Source organism: Xyrauchen texanus, chromosome 33, assembly GCF_025860055.1.
Source record: "Xyrauchen texanus isolate HMW12.3.18 chromosome 33, RBS_HiC_50CHRs, whole genome shotgun sequence".
Classification (NCBI taxonomy): Eukaryota; Metazoa; Chordata; class Actinopteri; order Cypriniformes; family Catostomidae; genus Xyrauchen; species Xyrauchen texanus.
This window is the reverse complement of record NC_068308.1, coordinates 19392210-19412806: the sequence shown is the minus strand read 5'-3', so window position 1 is coordinate 19412806 and position 20597 is coordinate 19392210. Positions and strand designations below refer to the sequence as shown.

Here is a 20597-nt window from a genome sequence, read left to right as displayed (position 1 = left end):
CATAATAATCACTGCAATAATGATCCAATCATAGGCTCTTAAGTATCTGCTCATATAATTTTTGTTTTTCCAGGCAGTGTATGTACTATTTGTTACACAAGGTGGCACTGATGTGTCAGTGATTGACTTGATTTACATTTGAAATTGCTTTTTGATGAAGAAGCAATGTGGATGTAAAATATAGCAAGTGTAACACATGAACAATATGATGTGACTTTTGTCATTTGGGTGTACTACAGAAATTATGCAAGTTGTGCATCTAGTCAGACTCAAAAAGTGCCTGAGAAAATACTTGTGTATCTTATATATAGATTATGTGTTATGTGTTGCTCAATATGTGTTTGACAGGCAGTTGCGTCTCATGAAATTTCAGTGTGCTAGTAATGAATCCTGTTCTATATTTGTTGCATAATCTCTTTTATATATTAAAAATTAAACATAAAAATATATCAGAATAGACTGTATTCTGTTCTATTATTTTCTATTGTCTTGAAAATGTGACAGTATCTGGGCATTTTGTAAATCCATTTGTGATAAATATACTGTACATGCCGGGTCTCTAAAGACCTGAATGTGTAATAGTGTTTGGCAAAACACCCATGCATTTAAGGGATAATCAAAAGCTATATTTACAGATTAGTGAAAATGTAATTTCCAACAAGATCAATTTGGTATGGTCAATTACTTTAGTTTTTATTGTGGTCTATCATTCCTCAAATTGTCTGCTCAGATTCAGCTACTGATAGACAGACAAATATTGATAGCTGATAACAAATTAACTGGATTGCAAATGAAGGCTCTGTGTTGCACGCATTAAAAGCAAATCTACTTCAGTTTTCCTGTGGCCAGAGAGGACTGCATGACTTTCACAGCGTGATATGAAAATGTCTTTCCTCTTATGCATTTGGTAACTTCCTCTTTCTCTGAGACGATGAGGTGTGTGCACAAATGTGATGCAGTCAAGTTGAGAGTGTTGTTGACTAAGGTCTTAATGACTGTTTATTGAATTCAGAGAGCGATATTTCCATCAAATGAAGCTACAATACGACTGATCTGTGTTTACATATATAAGGACTTAAAATCGACAGATTCTTCATCACCATGCTAAATCCGTTTCATATCTTAAAGCAATTTGGAAATGGGGGGAAGTAAGTACTAGCATCAGTTGATTTCATACTGTTTGTGGTGTTATATGTGTGACCATGTGATGGTGTATACAGGAAATTCAATTAGTGGAATATTTGAACATGTTTGGTTTTATAGATACATAGTGTTTTTCTGGACAATGCAGAACAGCTGTATTGATTCCTATATTCTATGGCTCACCTGTTATTATTTATTGTTGTATGTGACTCATAGCATTTGCATTGTCTGAAATGAAGAAGATGGCTTGTTACACAGTCTGTTTGGTTAAGAGCAAGTTCTGATGACATTAGAATTAATTGGTGAATTGGTGTGTCAAATCAAGTTCATCTGACAGAAAAGCCTGAGCACTTCTCTCATACTTGAGAGTGACAGTTACATTTCTCTCTGCCTTTCCATTGTTTTAACCCAAAGAAATGACTAGGGTTGGTGTTTGGTTGCTAAAAGAAAATGCCATACAAACAACGCATACCAGTATTAGGTTTAAAGTATTGTATGTTCTTTGAGAAGCTATTTCAGGGATATTTAGATAAAAGTTAACTCTTGTGATTAGGTGAAAGAAGTTGTGAATAAAGGTGTCACGTCTTAGTTGCTGATGATAAAGGGGACATCTGCAGGTTGCACAGCACAAGATGCTAGATTTGCAACCCACCCTGATATGACGTTAGCTGTATATTTATAGACTTCTTAGTTCCAGACCTTAAGCAAAGACAATACCTTGTTGCTGAGACTATTTATGTGACCTTTAAAGTAAAAAAAATTCATATATGACATATGCTAGTTCAAGTTCTAGATTCATATTAGAATGAAACTAGTGATGAAATACCAAGCAGAATTGAATTGTGAAAGCCAAATATATAGAAAGGCCACAACCACGTAGACATATTAATATATTAACTGTGGATTGTATATGAATAAAGTAATTTTATTCTCTTGTAGACTAACATTTGACTTTCAAGACACTAAAACAGACACAGCTAAAACAAAGATTTGATAGAAGTTAAATTATATTATCCTTCTCTGTGATTATTTTACAGACTAGAGTTAAAATGATTATTTGGATTGTATTATTCTTATAATTGAACAAATCAGAAATTACACAATTGACTGCTATGTTAAAGTGTTTAAAAGAGCGATAGTAAAATGTAAAATGGTTTTGTGCTTCCGCTTACGGTCCACTTCCCCTCTACTCTGGTCTGTTTCCTACAGCGGCTTTTTGCTCTCTAATTTTAGTTTTGGCCGCTTTGGTCACAGTAAAGCAGCAAGCTGTCCCTCATTAGTTAAACTAATGCTGTGTAAAATTCTTGGCTTTTGTGTGAATTGAATGTTTAATTTTCATAACAATTATTTGAAATATTACAATCTGATTATATAAGAACAGTCTTTTTATTAGTAAAATTTTATTTAAGAACAGGAATTTTGCAATTTTCTTTTTAGCACTAGATTGAAGTTACTGTCTACAATGTGTCAGTAATCTGTGAGTGTTGTGTTTCTGGACTGTAGGTCTCAAGATGCAACTGACCTTCTCTCAGAGGATCTGGTTTTGGTTAGTTATTTTCAGCACTACAACGTTAAACCTTAAAGCTGAAGTGTGTAATTTCTGCGCCACCAAACGAAATTTGAAAGTCAAACATTGTTTTCAAAAGAGGTTTCTAAAAATATTTGAGCAGACAAACAGATAGTACCACCTCCAACTCACACCATTGGTCTTGAGACGGTTTACTCAAAACAAACAGAGGAGTTTTCATAGCACCACAGAGACAGTGTTTGCAGTTTTCAAAACAAGATAACTAACAAAACTAATGACATAGTTGTCTCTGCATATTGTGATTGGAGAAAATCTTAACACCAAAAAAGAGAAATACTTCAGATTTAAGGCTGACGTGTGTAATTTCTGCTTTAGTGGCATCACTAAACAGAACTGCAAAAATAAAGATTATTTTTCAGATAGGTTTTCTGAACACTCCCCTGACTGCCGGTGGTCATCAAACAGATACACCAAAAACAATTTGGAGTGAGGTTTATTTAAAAACCAAGGAAACAATTCATACACAGAAACTGTTAGTAAATTTAACAGACCATATTTTCAAGTAAAGGCCACAAAATTCTTGGTGGCTTTAATTACCTGTACACTGAAAACCATAATAAGTTCACTGCACTCATTTGATTGAGTAAACCTGTTCCCTCAATTCCATTGAGCAATGGGGTTTCCAAAACTTGAGTATTTCAGTTCAATTAACTTGGTGTTCAAGTAGTGTAAAAATTAACTATTTAAGTTGAGTTATCTAGATGCAAGTAGCCTTAACTCAGATTTGCTATTTAAATATTGTTGTTTCAACAGTTTTTTTTTTTTTGTTATTGAAATTTTTTATTAATTCCATCCACAAAAGAGCTAAACACAACATAAAATACGGAATCAGTTTTATAAATTATTTAAAGCTTGATTTACTTGGATTGCCACCCTGCTTCCCACTTCCTTATTGTTGAATCCTCTACACATGGGTTGTGTCTCTGTTTTCTAATTGGCATCGCCAGCAGTTGAGTGTGTCTTTAAGACCAAGTCTATATAATCTAGAGTGTGTCCAATATAATCAATGCAAAATCTTAAATTGCATCAGACGCACCCTTGAGTCTCTAGATGTAGACTTGACATTTTTTAGAATCCTAGCCCACACTCCCTCCTCCAATAACAAGTTTAAATCTTTCTCCCAAAATCTCTTGAAAGAAGTTTAAGCTCCATCCCCCAGACACTAGATTAACAGGGAGTAATACACTGATGCCTCATGACCTTTTCCAAAAGCAGTAATCACCACTTCTAGAGTATCTGCCCTTTTAGAGGTGTTTATGCTATTCCCAAATATAGCACAGAGCAGGTGGCACATGTTGGACCAAATTTTCAAACAATCTCAGCACTCTATTTAAATATTTAAATAATTGTCCAAATTAAACATTCTGGACACTTTTGTCCATACTGCGTGTAAATACGATATAACGGGGTGTGACTTAACTTCTCTGGTTAGTTTAATAGAAAGGCTTTGCAGTGGGAAAATAGGGGCAAATACTTCCTGTTCAATACAAAACCAGGGAGGGGCTCTCTCAGGTGGAAGCGACCAATAAGCCAAATGTCTGAGACCGAAAGCATATAATAAAACAAACTCTTGGGTAGACCTAGCCCACCTCTGTCAACTGGCCTATGTAACTTATTGAAGTGTAATCTGGGACGTTTACAATTCCAAATGAAGTAATTCGCAATGCTATCAAATTGTTTTAAATAAGAGAGGGGAACATCTACAGAGAGAGATTGTAGCAGGTAGTTGAATTTTGAAATACAAATCATTTTAATAACATTAACCTTCCCAATCATTGATAAATGTAATGAAGCCCACCTGCCCACATTGCTCGAAAAAAGTTTTATAAAGGAGTCAAATTTAACACTTAACTTACAAACACTTAACACAGATTTGCTGGGAATAAAATGCCCAAATATTTAATGCCCTGTTTGGGCCAATGGAAAGCACCCAGCTGAAAAGACGTTACTGGGCAGTACGCTGTCAGAGCCAAAGCTTCGGATTTAGACCAATTCACTCTGTATCCTTAGAGCTTGGAAAATAATTTAATAATTCTGTGCAGGCAAGGCATAGATCTAATGGGGTCGGAGACAAATAATAAAATATAATCTGCAAATCTGAGATGCCTTAACTTTACTTAATCGGTTAGCCAAAATATTTGACAACATTTTTACATCTAGCTGGATCAGGGAATTTGGACAGTAACTCTTACACTCACTTGGATCTTTGTCCTTTTTAAGAATCAGACTGATTCTTTACTGATTTTGTATACATTTCTAACAAAAGTGGAGCCAGTTCTGTAGCATAAGATCTAAAAATCTGTGCGGCAAAGCCGTCTGACCCCAGAGACTTGCCTGAAGGCAAGGCCTTAATTACCTTATCTAGCTCCTCCAAGGTTATCTCAGAATCAAGAGAATTTTTTTGCTCAGTCGTCAATTTAGGGAGCTCTAATGGTTTCACAATGTTTCTAATATCTTCATCAGTAGACGAAGATGTGGAACAATAAAGATCAAGATATAATTCTTTAAATGCATTATTAATATCAATGGTTGAGGTAAATGAGGGAACCGAGGGAATGGCAGAAAATTACTCTCTCTGCTTTATATATCTAACCAAAAGTTTCCCTGCTGTGTTTCCCAACTCAATGTATGACTGTCCTGCCCTGAATAGCCAAAACTCCACCTTCGGTGACAAAATAGTATTATATCTGTATTTCATTCGGGTCAATTCTCTGAGGCCATCAGACAACATTCGGTGCTTCAACTCTGCCTCTGCATTTTTAATATTCCCTTCCCTTCTCTTGCTTTGGATTTTTTGGTGATTGAGGCATCCTACATGATCCGGCCCCTAAAAACCGCCTTAAGTGCCTCCCAAGCCACGCCCACAGAGGATACTGAGGACCAGTTGGTCTCCATATAAACATTGATTTCAGCCTTTAACATTTGTTGGAAATCAGGATTTTGTAAAAGGGATACATTACAAGTGCCAACTATATCATTTCTTTTTCTCTGTATGTGGCAACACCTCTAAACTCACCAGGGTGTGATCTAAGACTGAAATGTTTGATGAGCAATCAACAACAGATGAAATGAGGGACTTAGATATCAAGAAAATACATAATATTCTATAATAAATCTTATGGACTGATAACATTTTTTAGAGTCCCTACCATATGGGTTTAAAAGTTTCCAAATATCTGGGAGACCAAGATATATACACATCCTGTTAAGCATCAGTGTTTCTCTGGGGGGCTTGCACACTTTTGCTTTACTATGATCAAGGACTGAGTCCATCAATAGATTAAAGTCTCCACCCAATATAACAACATGAGGGGTGCCAGCGGCTTGCAACATTCCTTCAAGATCTACAAAAAAGCCCTGATCATCAGCATTAGGTGTGTAAATATTAGCCAAAAATAAACTTTGCCTCTGAATATCTGCTAAAACAATAATGACTCTTCCTAATTGATCTTTAATCTGTTTGAGATATTTCAATTGTAGATGTTTATGTAACAATATAATGACTCCCCTGCTCTTACTTTAGCCAGCACTAAAGAAAACATGTCCACCCCATATCTTACCAAATTTTTCATCTTCCATCGGGGAAAGATACGTTTATTAAAGAAACACTATATCAAATTATTGCAACAGTCAGACCCCAAATTTTAACCCCATACACAACAGTGGCAACCGGTGTCCATCCCTCTAAACTCAAAAAGTGCATGCACGCCTACGAGAGTCCCCAGGACAACTTTGCCATCAGTATAGAAACTGTATAAAAGTCTGGTGTTTCTATATAAATTCTGTGAGACAAAATTACATAACAGAAAATAATATATACAACAAACTCTAGCTAATAGGCAGAATAAACACAAAGAACATTAAGATTCATTAACAAAACTGTATCAAAGGTGTGTTCCTCCACAAAACAAATTCCAGCCACTTGCGGAACCAGCACAAAAAGAAACAAAACAGGTGTCCAGTTTCCTCGGACGGTCGAGTGTATATTCAGTGAGACAAGCAACATGGGGTAACGTGAGAAACACACTATGACTTCCTCAGTCCATCGATTTTATGAAAGACATTGCTTGTTGTGGGCACGTAAATGTTTTGCTGCCTGTTATGTCGAGTAGATTTGACACAAGATAATCAATCCTATTCTTGATCACCCTGATTCTTGTAACAGAGAATTTTGTTTCCATCGGCATAATAGATTGACTTATTACAGCAAGATCCTATAAGTCAGCAACAACTTTTATCAGCATCACAGACATGCTCGCCAGTTGCCCCTGGATTTCTCTCACCGCACCGTCCAAACCGAGTCCCTGACATGTGGCCCTGTATTAGGTATCAGTTTGAGCACGTAAGTGTCTTTTAATGTCTCCAGAGCCTGAGGATTTTTAATTTTTTCTTTGCATTGCGTCACGTGGAACTCCGTTTCTACTGTTGTTAATCATTTTAATGTAATTGATTCAATTTTAGATCAAAAAAAATACAAATGATACGAACTGATTGTAGTTCAGTCATTATAATCATAATTCTCCTCAGAAATGCACAGACAGCTGTACTTCAGTTGCACATGCACAAGGAGAACTGCAATAGTGTTAACAGGGTCCAACTTGACCAAATGGGACACAGACCACCCTAATGGGGACATCACATGAAACAACTTTTTGCAAAAAAAACAACATAAATAATAAAATAAAAGAGCTAAAATATCTATGAATTCTTAATATCAACTATTTAAGCCCCTGCATGTAAAATCTTAAATCTGTGGATTTTCTAAGACAAATAATTTCAGTGAACTTAAATATTTGAGTACTGACATTTCAAGTAATACTTAATTAAGACAACGTGATATTTCCAGTAATGACAACTTTAGTGTTTACAGTGTACAACTTCTCAAGTAGAGTTTACTTTGCAATGTTCTTTTTCAAATACATTTTACTCACTTTTGTTTGTACATTTATCTCAAGCAATGCAGCACTGAATAAAGCCATGCTTTTAAAAGTGTAAGGGCACTTCAATGCTTTTAAAAAATTTTTTATGTAAAATGTGTCCCATTTGATACACGGAAGCCTTCCACAGGGAAGCTTAATGCAGTCGGATAGACAAAATCACCTTGCACTGATGGCGATAGAAACATGATCCAGAGCTGCACACGCAGACCTCAACACTTAGTGTATGAAACACGATGACGGTTATAATCAACAGATAATTTGATTTGTATTATGAACAGGTAATTTTGAGGAGAATTTAATTTCAGACTTCACAAAACAAGTTACCAAATGTAACAACAAAATCTACAATAAAATTGATGTAAATCAACTTGCAAACAGTAAAATCATTCAAGATCATAACAAATAGTTTATGTTATGCCCTAAGCATTTACATGACCACACAATGTCGACTTACAAAACATAATCGGTGTAAGGTCAGGATGAGTCCAGCGGTCAGTGTGCTCAAACAATGAGAGCAATGTTATCAACCTACAAATGGCTTACCTATACCACTCTACAAGGGCAAAATGCAGGAACTATTGCGTTTTGCCTTTTCAGGGCATTATAGTTGTCTCTGCATATTAAGCTAGGCGAAAATATTTAAACATCAAAAAAGTGACAGACTTCAGCTTTTACTGCTAATGACTGCATAATCTGTGCTTACAGTACAAATACAGAACATGGATAAATGTCTTTTTTCTTTAAGGTGGAACAGCGTGTGGAGCCAGCCAGAAGAGCTGCCCAGATCATCCATAAGAAGTTGGTTGGCTGCCTGCAGAGTCAGCAGGGACTGGACTCAGAGAGACGGATGGTAAGCTAACCTCTTATTTAATCATGTGGATTGTAAATGTGTTGGCACAGATTTTGAAGCAGATTACCAGGCCCTGTTTATGAGAAATGAGTAACGTTCAATAAGACAAATTAAATGGTTATATGATGAAATTATGTGGCTATGAAGATCTTCTACATGGACTAGAAGATGGAGAATAGGTGAAATTGCCTTCTGAAGTTTTTGCTTGGTCAGTGTTTGAAATCTGGATATGCGTTATACAACAGGAGCGGCTTCTCAGCTTTTCAGGAGTGCAAACTACATACCTTAATTTTATTCTTATTATTCAGAGGAAATGTACATTATCACTGTTTTCAAACAGATTCAGAAAACTCTACTATATTTCATTGGTTGTACAAACAGATAGTCCCACCCTAAACTCACACCATTGGTTCAGCTAATGTTGGTGTTTAGGACTAGACGGGTCACTCAAGCAAACAGACACACAGTGTTACACAATTAGGTGAAACCAACCTATAAAGGGGTTACTTATAGTTGATTCATAAATTAAAGCTGAATCATGTAACTTTTTCAGTGTTAAAATACTTTCCTCTATCCCAGCTTTATATGCAGAGACAACTATAAGTTTGTTTTGAGTGACACAATAGACCCGCCGCAAACCACACTACTCAACTAAAGATGTGAGTTGAGGGTGGGACTATCTGACTATTTGAACATTAGCAGACGAGGGGCATATTCAAAAAAGCACTTGAAAACTTTTGTTTATTTTAACCTTACCAAAGTTTAAGCCTTCTTGCATTGTCCGCTGAGGCTGTAAACTGTCAAATTAAAATAATTAAAGGTCTTTCATTGTAATCGCATCAGCCATATCACAGGTTTCACCTCTTAAATATTTTTTAAATATCATTAATGATGCTTTAATAATAATATTAAAAGATATAAATAAACATGTATATGATGTAAACAAAGCAGTTAAATGTTGTGGATCCCAATTATATAACAAAACATTAACATGAAAATCATAAAAGTAAACTTCTGTAATGAGACTACTGAACTGTATGTCTCAACAGCTTAAAGCCACAGCACTCTTCTTTAGGATCCTATTTTGAAGGTTGAAAGGCAATAAAAAATTATTTGCATGTTTTTGGGGATTTGTCTGAAGTGCAAATTTAGTTTTTAAAATGACACAACAGCTTTTTGTCATGTTTTGTTGTTAAAATAGCCAAATCTATTGGATATTTCTCCCCATTGTTGCATAGGAATAATGAATAACCAATGATAAACAATATCCACCAGAGTTCAGCAAGGCTTGCAGTGATTGGGGGATTAAAAGCTCAATGTGTCAATGGAAACCTGGCTGGAAATTCTCAAAAAAGCCATACACAAATCTAAAGCATTAATGTAGATTGAACGATCCATAAATGAACATAACAACATTCACAAATGTTAATTCAAGAACTTGATAAATACACGTTTTGAAAGTGAGACGTATTTGTGTGGACAATTGGGGGAATATTTGTGCCCTCACTTGTATATTTATGAATTGTATTTTGAATTTATGAATCGGATTTTGTGAAAGTGAATTGTGCTGTGCATTTATGAATTGTATTTTGAAAATATATTATTTTTGAGATCATTCTGGCTCCATACATATCTTGTATCTTTGAAAAGAGAAACATTAAATGACACATTTTGGTTTATTGTTCCTTAGTTATGATACTTATGTAAACTAGCATAAACAAATAACAGAAAAGTGGAAGTATCTGAAAACGTGCATTGGCACATAGGACTTCCTGATTTTCATCACTCACTTTTCTCATATTATACTTTTCCTCATTTACAGAAAAAGTTACCCCTCATGATGCTGTCTGTCAGTATGGCAGAGAGTTTTAAAGATTTTGATGGTGAATCTTCTATTAGGTAAGTATTTTAATTAACACAAACTGTGGATGATTATGATCATGATACATGTAAAAGAAAATGTCATGCCAGCAGAGTTAATGCTGAATTATGTCATTTCTGAGTCATTAGTGATGGATGGCTTACTTATATTTGTCTCTGCATATTTAGCTGGGATAGGAGAAAGTATTGTAAGGCTTTCAAGTCTAAATAACACTATATAGCACATCTGCCTTGAAAATGCACTCTTGTGAATAATAATAACGTTTTTTTAATAATAAATAAAAAGTTTCTAAGCACACCAGGTCTTGCCTTCCTGCAGAAAAGTTCTGGAAATGTGCTGCTTCATGCAGAATTTTCTGGCGCGGACTTTGGCTGACTTTGAGATGAAGTTGGAGAAAGAAGTTCTAGTGCCTCTTAATAAGCTCAGTGAGGTAGCTCCTTTCTAACTCCCAAACCTAACATATTAACTGAAACAGACATTATTCCTGATCTTTACCAATGTAATCCATGCAGGAAGACCTCCCAGAGATCTTGAAAAACAAGAAACAGTTTGCTAAACTTACAACAGACTGGAATAATGCTCGCACAAGGTGAATATTTGATCAGTTTCACACCACAGCCAGTCAATGACTGATTTTTGTCAACATTCCAAACACTTTCAAAATTCCAAAGTGAAGAAATAATGTATTCTTGCGGGTTTCCTTACCAAATGTCAGGATGTTATGTCAAAAACCCAGTGAGGTTTGATGTTATTGATGTGTTGCCTATTTGATTTTCTTTTTTTGGCGAACTCTTTCTAACATACATCACATTATGCATCTTTTGTTCAGAAGGAATCATGTAATTGTGCTTCAGTGTTATGTAAAGTGTTTACAATCTGTGCATATTGTATTTCCCCTTTGTGCACTTTTATTTTTAGATCTCAAACCAGCACAGGTCCACAGACCAAGCAGGATGGCCTAAGAGAAGATTTAGAGGAGGCCTGGAGAAGACTTGAGTCTATCAAGGTTAAACAAGCCTGAACGCTGTACCTTTTAATGCTAGGTCCAGCTAATTGATCTTTCCAGCTAGAAATATTAGACTCAAAATTAAGTTCTACAGTGGTGCTGTGGCATAGTGGTTAGTGCACATGCTCCGACACATTGAGCCTATGGAAATCTATTTGTTCAATTGCCCCCTCTTCACCCCACCATTTCCTATCACCTCTTTGCTGTCATTCCTGTGAATCAAAGGGCCAAGCATATTAAAGCAAGTAATGTGTAGTGAAAAAAAGATGTCAGCTAAACAAACATTTAAGAAAGAGTTTGCTAATCCAACATAAAATTTGTGATTCAATCAGAACGTTGTTTTTATGGGATGTATAGGATATAAATCAAATAATATATTTTCTTTCTTGCAGGATCAGTACTCTGCAGACCTCTATCATTTTGCCACTAAAGAGGATGAGTATGCCAGCTACTTCATTCGTGTGAGTACCAATTGTATGTCTTCATTATATAGGGGACACTGTGCACAATGCACAGATATAAATGGAACTCTAACTGAGACTTTCTGACAGCTACTAGATGTCCAAGCTGAATATCACAAGGCCTCATATGAATTCCTGGAGAAAAATATAACTGAGCTCAAAGAGAGCCACAGCAACACAGGTGAGCAGAGGGTGTTTAGCAGAGATTGAAACACCTAAATAAGCGTAATTTATGGTGGGGACAGGTGGGATATCACCCCCACCACTTTTGGCCTTGGTTGATTTTGTCTCCACCACATGAAATGGCGAATGTCATGGGTGTATCTAATAGTGTACAGAGGAAGCGTTCTTGAGCAGATGTTTCCAGTTTGTTTGTGTGTGTTATAATATGTGGGGATCCAGCAATGGAAATTGTGTTATACTTGACATTCATTTAATGCTGATCCCTACATTTGTCCTCTAACCTACAAAATCCCAGGACCCAAAGTGGCAGATGAAGGAATTAAAGGGATAGTTCACCAAAAAGGAAAATTCTCTCATCGTTTATTCACCTTCAAGCCATCCTAGATGTGAATGAATTTCTTTCTTCTGCTGAACACAAACAACAATTTTTAGAAGAATATTTCAGCTCTTTAGGCTCATAGAATGCAAGTAAATGGTGGCCAGAACTTTGAAGGTCTAAAAAGCAGATAAAGGCAGTATAAAAGTAATCCATATGACTCCAGTGGTTAAATCCATTTCTTCTTAAGTGATATGATAGGTGTGGGTGAGAAACAGTTCAATAAGTAAATATTTACTATAAATTCTCCTCCCTGCCCTGTAGGAGGCAATATACACAAAGAATACAAATCGCCAAAAACAAAAGAAAAGTGAAAGTGGAGATAATAGAGTAAAAATATGAATCTGTTTTTCACCCACACCTATCACATTACTTCTGAAGATATGGATATAACTACTTGAGTCTAATGGATTACTTTTATGGTTCCTAATATACTTTTTGGACCTTCAAAGTTCTGGTCACCATTCACTTGCATTGAATGGACCAGCAGAGCTCAGATATTTTGAAATCTTCAAAAAATCTTCATTTGTGTTCAGCAGAAGAAAGAAAGTCATACACATCTGGGATAGCATGAGGGTGAGTAAATTATGAGATAATTATAATTTTTGTGTGAACTATCCCTTTAATGCCATCGTTCACATTTCAGTTTTAACTTGAAAATGACTGCAAACACTCTGCTACAGTCTTGATTTCCGGGACAATACATCACATATTTTCTATCAAAACAGTAAAAGATCATGCTAAATTATCTGTGCATAACCTAATTAACATTCATGAGCTAAACCTTTGCCATTTTGTGACATCATCAACCTCCCCCGCTGTCCCCACCACTTTTTAACTAAGAGATGCCCATGAGTGTATTTGTCTCATGAATTATAGAACTCCAAGTGACTACATCACAAAATAAGGTATTTGGAGAGCCTCTGCTCTCTCACCTTCAGAGATGTGGGCGAAAGATTGCTGTACCCATTGAGGAGTGTGTAAGCATGCTGTTACGTACAGGACTCAGAGAAGAGGTGAGGTTTTGCTTTGCCCACACACACACTTATGTATATGCAATTGACCACAAATGCACCTCTGCACCTACACACTCACACAAATAAATGCACACCCACATATCTGCATGCTCAGTATCACAACCCTTTTTCTTTTTTACCTACAGTCATGTACTTTGTTTTGCCTTTTGACTCTCATCTTCCTTATCTGCCTTAACAACTATCTTCTAGGGGTTGTTCAGGCTAGCAGCAGCTGCGTCTGTTGTGAAAAAACTGAAGAGCTGTCTGGATTCGGGGGCAGTCGACCAAAATGATTTCAGCTCTGAACCTCATGCTGTGGCAGGTAAAAGGACACAAGTGTGGCAGTAACTTTTTTAATTAGATTAATTTAAAGGTTCACTCAGTATTGTTTGATATATATATATATATATATATATATATATATATATATATATATATATATATATATATATATATATAATACACATAAAATATTATTGTTATTGGACACTTTCAGCTCATGGAGTAAATTAATAATGTGTCAATAATGTCAAATGGTGCATTTATTTGGTAAAAATAAAACTTTTGATCATAAAAACAAACTGCATTCGTGTGTTGCTACATCTACGCCACTAGGTGCCAGAGCAACATAAACACCTTTTAAATACAAAGATTATAAAAATGTTATTTATTTATTTCAAAAAGTGTGCTTTATTTGCAGGAGTGCTTAAGTGTTACTTGAGAGAGTTGCCTGAACCTCTCATGACATTTGAACTATACAATGACTGGTTCAAAGCTGCAGGGTATGTTTGAAGGTTGTTTCTTATTCATTTCCTTATTGATGGTGTTTTAAAGAGGGGGAAACCTCAGATGCTAAGCTTGAAGATATTTTGATGGTCTTGTCACCTCTTATGTTGTTAGAGAAAAAGAGACAGATGAAAAACTGAAACAGCTGCGGGTGGCGTTGCAAAAACTTCCCACAGATAACTACAATAACCTTAGGTACATTACTTTGTCAACTCTCTCTCTCTCTCTCTCTCTCTCTCTCTTTCTCACTCTCTCTCGCTCTCTCTCTCTCTCTCAAACTTTTAAAGTATTTCACTAAAAATACGTTCTTTGGAACAAAAAAGGAGATTTTTTAAAGAATTTTCATGCAGTTTTTTTCCCCATATAATGACAGTTCATAGTGACCAAGTCTCTCAAGCTTCAAAAAGAAAGAAAAAAAAAAACATAACTAAACTCAACTACATTTGTCCAAAGGACTCATGCACTATATTTCACATATTTTATGTGCAATTCCCTGATAATCTTACCCTCCACTACAACTCTCAAACATTCTCTATTCCACATATTCAAACCAGTGTACCCATGTGCTATTATGACACACACAGGAACAAATTGTGTTTGATGTAAGTGGCATCAAAACTGGTATGGCACATCTTATTTTAATCTGAATGTGGACGCAAATGTTTTTTCAGAGATAATCATTGAATAACAACTTAAATTTTTGTCTGTTCCTCACACAAAGCTTTTGTATGGCTTTAAGAGTCTTGGAATATAGCACCAGTGTTGGGTGTGATCCAATTACAAAGTAATTATTTACTGTAATCTAATTACTTTTAATAAAAAATGTAGTGCAGTGCATTACATTTTTCATTCTTGCAATCAGATTACAATTACTGACTTCCAATTAATTTAATTACTTTTAAGTACATTATAGGGTTATATTTATTTCTAATATATTATTTATGTAGAATACACAAATTCTGGTCCCATAAAGAGTCATTTTGAAGGAGAAATGTGAGGTGCTGAGTGTATGACTTCAAGAAATATAGACATTATTTTGAATTTGTACTATTTTTAAGTAACTTACCCAATACTGTATAGCACACAAGTCATTAGACTACCTTTATGGTGCTTTTTATGGTGTTTTTTTGTCCTTTTTGGAACTTGACAGACATGGCCACTATGAACTGGCATTATTCTTTGTGTGTTCCACTATATGAGTGAGTGTATATAATGACAGAATTACAATTATTATGTTAACTATAACTTTAATGTTCATTTTCACACCACACCTTTACTCTCTGTCTTTCTATCCCTTTTGTACCTTTCTGTCAGGTACCTTGTGCAATTTATGTCACACTTGTCAGAGCAGCAAGCGGTGAATAAGATGACACCCAGTAACATTGCCATAGTACTTGGGCCTAATCTACTGTGGCCTCGTTGTGAGGGGTCAGTCTAGCACACACATACCAATCACATACTGTAAGATCATCTGGACTTTTCAACTTTGCAATTAGAACTTTTTAATATCCTATTACTATCCTCTGTCTTTTTCCATTTTAGAGAGACTTCCTTGCTGGACATGGCATCTGCTTCTTCAGTACAAGTTGTTACTATCATAGAACCACTTATACAGTATTCCAAAAGCCTCTTCCCTGAAGGTCCAGCAATGTTATTATTTTATGCTGATAAACCACTGTTTATAATGACATGAGAAAAGTAATACATTTCCTGAAAAAGACAGTTCACACAAAAATGAAAATTGTATAATTATTTACTCACGTTCATGTTGTTTAAAATCAGAATGTTTTTTCTTCTTACATGGAACTTAAAAACTAGAAAGTTGGCATAAAGACCAAGCTGCTCTTTTCCAAACAATGACATTTACATACAGAACAAAATAAAAATCCATCATGTGCACTAAATATATATATATTTTTTTGTACCCATTTTCTCCCATTTTGGAATGCCCAATACCCTCTACATAGTACTTCCTCGTGGTGGCATGTATACTCACCTCAATCCGGGTGGCAGAGGACGAGTCTCAATTGCCAACACTTCTGAGACAGTCAATTCGCGCATCTTATCACGTGGCTTGCTGTGCATGACACCACAGAGACTCACAGCATGGGAGGCTCATGCTAATCTCTGTGATACTCGCACAACTTACCATGTGCCCCATTTAGAGCGAGAACCCCTAATCGCGACCACAAGGAGGTTACCTCTTGTGACTCTACCCTCCCTAGCATCTGAGCCAATTTGGTTGCTTAGGAGACCTGGCTGGAGTCACTCAGCACACCCTGGATTCGAACTCACGACTCCAGGGGTGGTAGTTAGCATCAATACTCACTGAGCTACCCCAGTCCCCACTTGTGCACTATATTTTAGGTCTTCGTAAGACCTTTTTCACACTCCGGGTTTTGGAACACGGAAGTAAAAGATTGCAGGGTAAACTTCAACAGTGTTGAATGGGAGATTAAAGCAATTATTATTTTCACTTAACCTTTTGCTCCAAGAAAAAAATCCACTAATACGTTTGAATGACTTTCCAGAAGAGTAAAAAAATAGAGCGATGGATTAAGACAGTACAATGTGAGAGAAGATGCCAAATTTACTGTCACTCTCTCAGCAGCTGTAAACGAAACCCCCTCTCAACTAATGCCAGGGTAATATAACACAAAGCATAATGTTATAAATTTACACTCAATGTTTTAAAAATTTACAATAAAAATAAATAGCGATATTTACACTGCTAAATAAGGTGGAAACGCATCATCACAGTCTGTGAAAAAGGTCTATAGCTTTGAGTGAGGAACAATCCAAAATCTAAGCTGATGGAAATCTTAATCAGCTGTACTCACAATTCACTTTCATTGTATGGAAAACAGCATTGTTGTATATAACTCCTGTGTTCCATGGAAAAAAAGAAGGCATATGTGTTTGGAACGACATGAGGATGAGTAAATTATTGCAGAATTGACATTTTTGGGTTCACTATCCCTGCGCTAACTGAGTAACCCAATGTTTATTTTTAGAAACGGATTTTGAGATGCCAGAGCCACCTGCAAGCCCAGATTTGAAAGATGTGATCTCAACAGTATCCCAGAGATCTCTTTCTGACAGCGTCTTTCCATCTTCCCTCTCTGGCCGACCATCCCTCTCAAAAACTGACAGGTACTGAGCATCCAGTAATTTCTATGGTCAAGATTCTCACTAAATAACCAACCAGATATAAAACCATAAATTAATTTGAATGCAGACATTTTTTGTCTGTATTACAAGTGTAATTTTATTTTATTTTTGGTCATATTTTATTGTGTTAAATTGGGTATGCTTCTTTTCCTATTTCAGCTCAGGATCATCTGATGACATTGGGGTGACACTGGCTGTTAAAACTGCCCAGGTGAACCGTGACGTTATTGTGTGGGACAACAATGATTCTGATCCAATTGCTCTCCCACCTACTCAGAATCACATCCCCACTCCTCTTCCCCGTTACACTCCTGTTTACGCCCAGTCACAGAGCCAAAACCAGGCTAAGACACTGTGCTCCAGCCAACCAGAGCATCAGGAGTGTGCTTCTCAGTCCCAGGAGCCCATACTGAAGATCACTGGTCCTTATAAACGTATGTGTTCATTTCAGGGTCCCTACACTGTTTATATAATATCTATTTAATATATTTCCATGCCTGTTCCAGTCATTGATTATCAAATAATTTTATAGAAACTGCACTCACAATTTCCAGCTGGTTAAATATTTTAGAGCTGAACATAACTCGAAAATGTATGTTCACTTTAGAAATTTACTATAAAAATGTCCATTTTATTAATGGGATATTACTCACCCTCATGCCTTCTCAAACTCATCTGACTTTCTTTCTTCTGCGAAACACAAATTAAGTTATTTGGAAGGATGTATGATGTGTTTTGTCCATACATTGTAAGCCAATGAAGTTCAAAATTTAAGCTCCAAAAGGACCTAAAGACTCCTTGTCAAATGTCTGTCTTCTGAAGCGTTATGATCGCTTTTGGTGAGCAAAAGATCAAAATTAAGTCATTATTCACTATAAATCTTGACATCCACAGTCTCCTTTTCACTGCGGATTAGAGAAGCTTATTCACACTTCTATGCACTTGACACACGTGCAGAGGAAGTGTGAATGTTTGTGAATTATATTTATGTTGCCTTGATGTCCTTTTTAGAGTGTTTTGGATCCCATTGACTTACAGAAGCATGAAAAAGTATGTGAACCCTTTGGAATTAGTTGGTTTTCTGCATTAATTAGTCATAAAATGTGATCTCATCTTCATCAGTCACAGGTACAGACAAACATAATGTGCTTCAGCCAACAACACACAAAACATTATAATCTGTCATGTCTTTATTGAACACATCACATTAAACTTTCACAGTGCTGTGGAAAAAGCAAGTGAACCTTTGTGTTTAACAACTGGTCGATCCAACTTTATCAGCAATAATCTCATCCAAGCATTTCCGGTTGCTGCGGATCAGACCTGCACAACATTCAGAAGGAATTTTGGACCATTCTTCCTTACACAACTGCTTCAGCTCAACCATATTCTTAGGATGTCTGATGTGAATGGCTCTCTAGAGGTCATTCCATAACATCTCTATTGGGTCATTGTCTGGGCTCTGAGTGGGCCACTCCAAAAGGTGGATTTTCTTTTTTTGAAGCCATTCTTTTGTGGATTTACTTAGTAGAAGTTGGGTGAAGCAGCAGGACAATGACCCTAAACATCTGAGTTTCAGCTGGTGCACAGCCACCCTGACATTATCCTGTAGGATATCTTGATACACTTGGGAATTAATTTTTTCCATGATGATGGCAAGCAGTCCAGACCCCAAAGCAAAGCAGTCCAAATCATAATGCTCCCCCAACCGTACTTCACCGTTGGGATGATGCTTTCATGTTGGTATGTTGTGCCCTTTTTACGCCATACGTACATGCGTGTTCTTCGCAAACAATTCAACAGTATATTATACAGTCCACAAAACATTATCCCAGTAGCATTGTGGAGTGTCAAGGTGGTCTTTGGAAAATTCAGGCACACAGCAATGTTTTTGTTGGAAAGCAGGGGCTTCCTTTGTGGCGTCCTGCCATGGACACCATGCCTGTTTAATGTTTTCTGTATAGTAGACTCAATTACAGAGATGTTAACCAGTCACAATGATTCCTTCAATTCTTTATCTGTCACTCTAGGGTTCTTTTTGTGCCACATTGAGCATTCTGTGGTATGCGCTTTGAATCATCTTGGCTGGATGGCCACTTTTAGGGAGAGTAGCCACTGTATTAAATCATCAAATATAAATCCTCAATTTATAGACAATTTGTCCAACTGTAGACAAATAAATATCTAAGCTAGATATATTTGTTTCCAGCTTTTTGCAAAGCAACAATTCCTGATCGTAGGTCTTCTGAGATCTCTTTTTTTGCAAGGTATGGTCCACATCAGCAGGTGCTTCTTGTTAATAGCAAACTCAAAATGTTTGAGTGCTTTTTATTAGTCAGAGTAGCTCTAACCCACACCTCCAATCTCATTTCATTAATTGGATGCCAGGTTTGCCAACTCCTGGCTCTAATTATCTTTTGTTGGCGTCATTAGCTTAGGGGTTCTCATACGTTTTAATGATGTATTCAATATGTACAAGAACAATACAATCATTTGTGTGTTATTAATTAAAACAGATTATGTTTGTTGATTATTGTAACAGATGAAGATCACACCAGATTTTAAGACAAATTTATACATAAATGCAGGTAATTCCAAAGGGTTTGCATACTTTTTCCTGCAAAAAACACATAATATAGCCTTCAAAATATCTTCATTTGTTGTCCAAAGAGGAAAGTCATACAAGTTTGTGCTGGTATGAGGGTGAGTAAATTATGGGAAAATTATCATTTTGAGGCAAAATATCTCTTTGATCTTCATTACTTTTTCAGGTTAAAATTAAAATGTTAAGATTTACTGATATTTTTGAACCCTGTTGTTTATGGATTTTAAACCTATTTGTGTGAGGAATTATTGTTGGGAAAACTGAATTTTCTATTCTTTGAATATTACAGCAAGGAGGTCCTTCATTCAGCACATGTCACCAAACCTCAGCAAAGGCCCTCCTGTGAGCCAGGCAGGAGCTTTCCCTGTTCCCCTGCCTAGAGTCTCTGAGACACATCTACTACCTTCACCCAAGCCTGAAACCACCCAAGGTCCGCTGCCACCATTGCCTGAAGGTGGACCACCAAAGAAAACGCAAGGCAGAAGACCCAAAATCCCTCCTCCCCAACCACCCCAAGCACTGAACAAGCAGCTCTCCTCAGCTCAGTGAGTCTTGGAAAGGCAAGTTAATGACTGGAAAATGCACTTTTA

The 20597-nt window shown here is 36.3% G+C and overlaps 1 protein-coding gene across 1 annotated transcript; it reads left to right on the top strand.

The window, feature by feature from the left end:
- The first annotated feature begins 964 nt into the window (after window positions 1–964).
- On the top strand, window positions 965–20565 carry LOC127626949 (SH3 domain-binding protein 1-like). The gene is made up of 18 exons (XM_052103098.1): window positions 965–1148; window positions 2647–2689; window positions 8417–8521; window positions 10344–10420; window positions 10722–10833; window positions 10916–10992; window positions 11322–11409; window positions 11802–11870; window positions 11961–12051; window positions 13309–13445; window positions 13656–13767; window positions 14146–14227; window positions 14346–14426; window positions 15546–15659; window positions 15774–15871; window positions 17246–17384; window positions 17562–17836; window positions 20297–20565. Exons 1-18 carry the CDS (start codon window positions 1102–1104, stop codon window positions 20554–20556), a joined length of 2007 nt encoding a protein of 668 aa, XP_051959058.1. The 5' UTR covers window positions 965–1101; the 3' UTR covers window positions 20557–20565.
- Window positions 20566–20597: the final 32 nt, after the last annotated feature.

Excerpts from the sequence above, each read along its gene's own strand:
- LOC127626949 (XM_052103098.1), top strand. The coding sequence starts at position 1,102 with ATGCTAAATCCGTTTCATATCTTAAAGCAATTTGGAAATGGGGGGAA. Across the intron at positions 10,421-10,721 it reads GATGGTGAATCTTCTATTAG|AAAAGTTCTGGAAATGTGCT; the intron begins GTAAGTATTTTA and ends GCCTTCCTGCAG. Across the intron at positions 14,228-14,345 it reads GACTGGTTCAAAGCTGCAGG|AGAAAAAGAGACAGATGAAA; the intron begins GTATGTTTGAAG and ends TTATGTTGTTAG.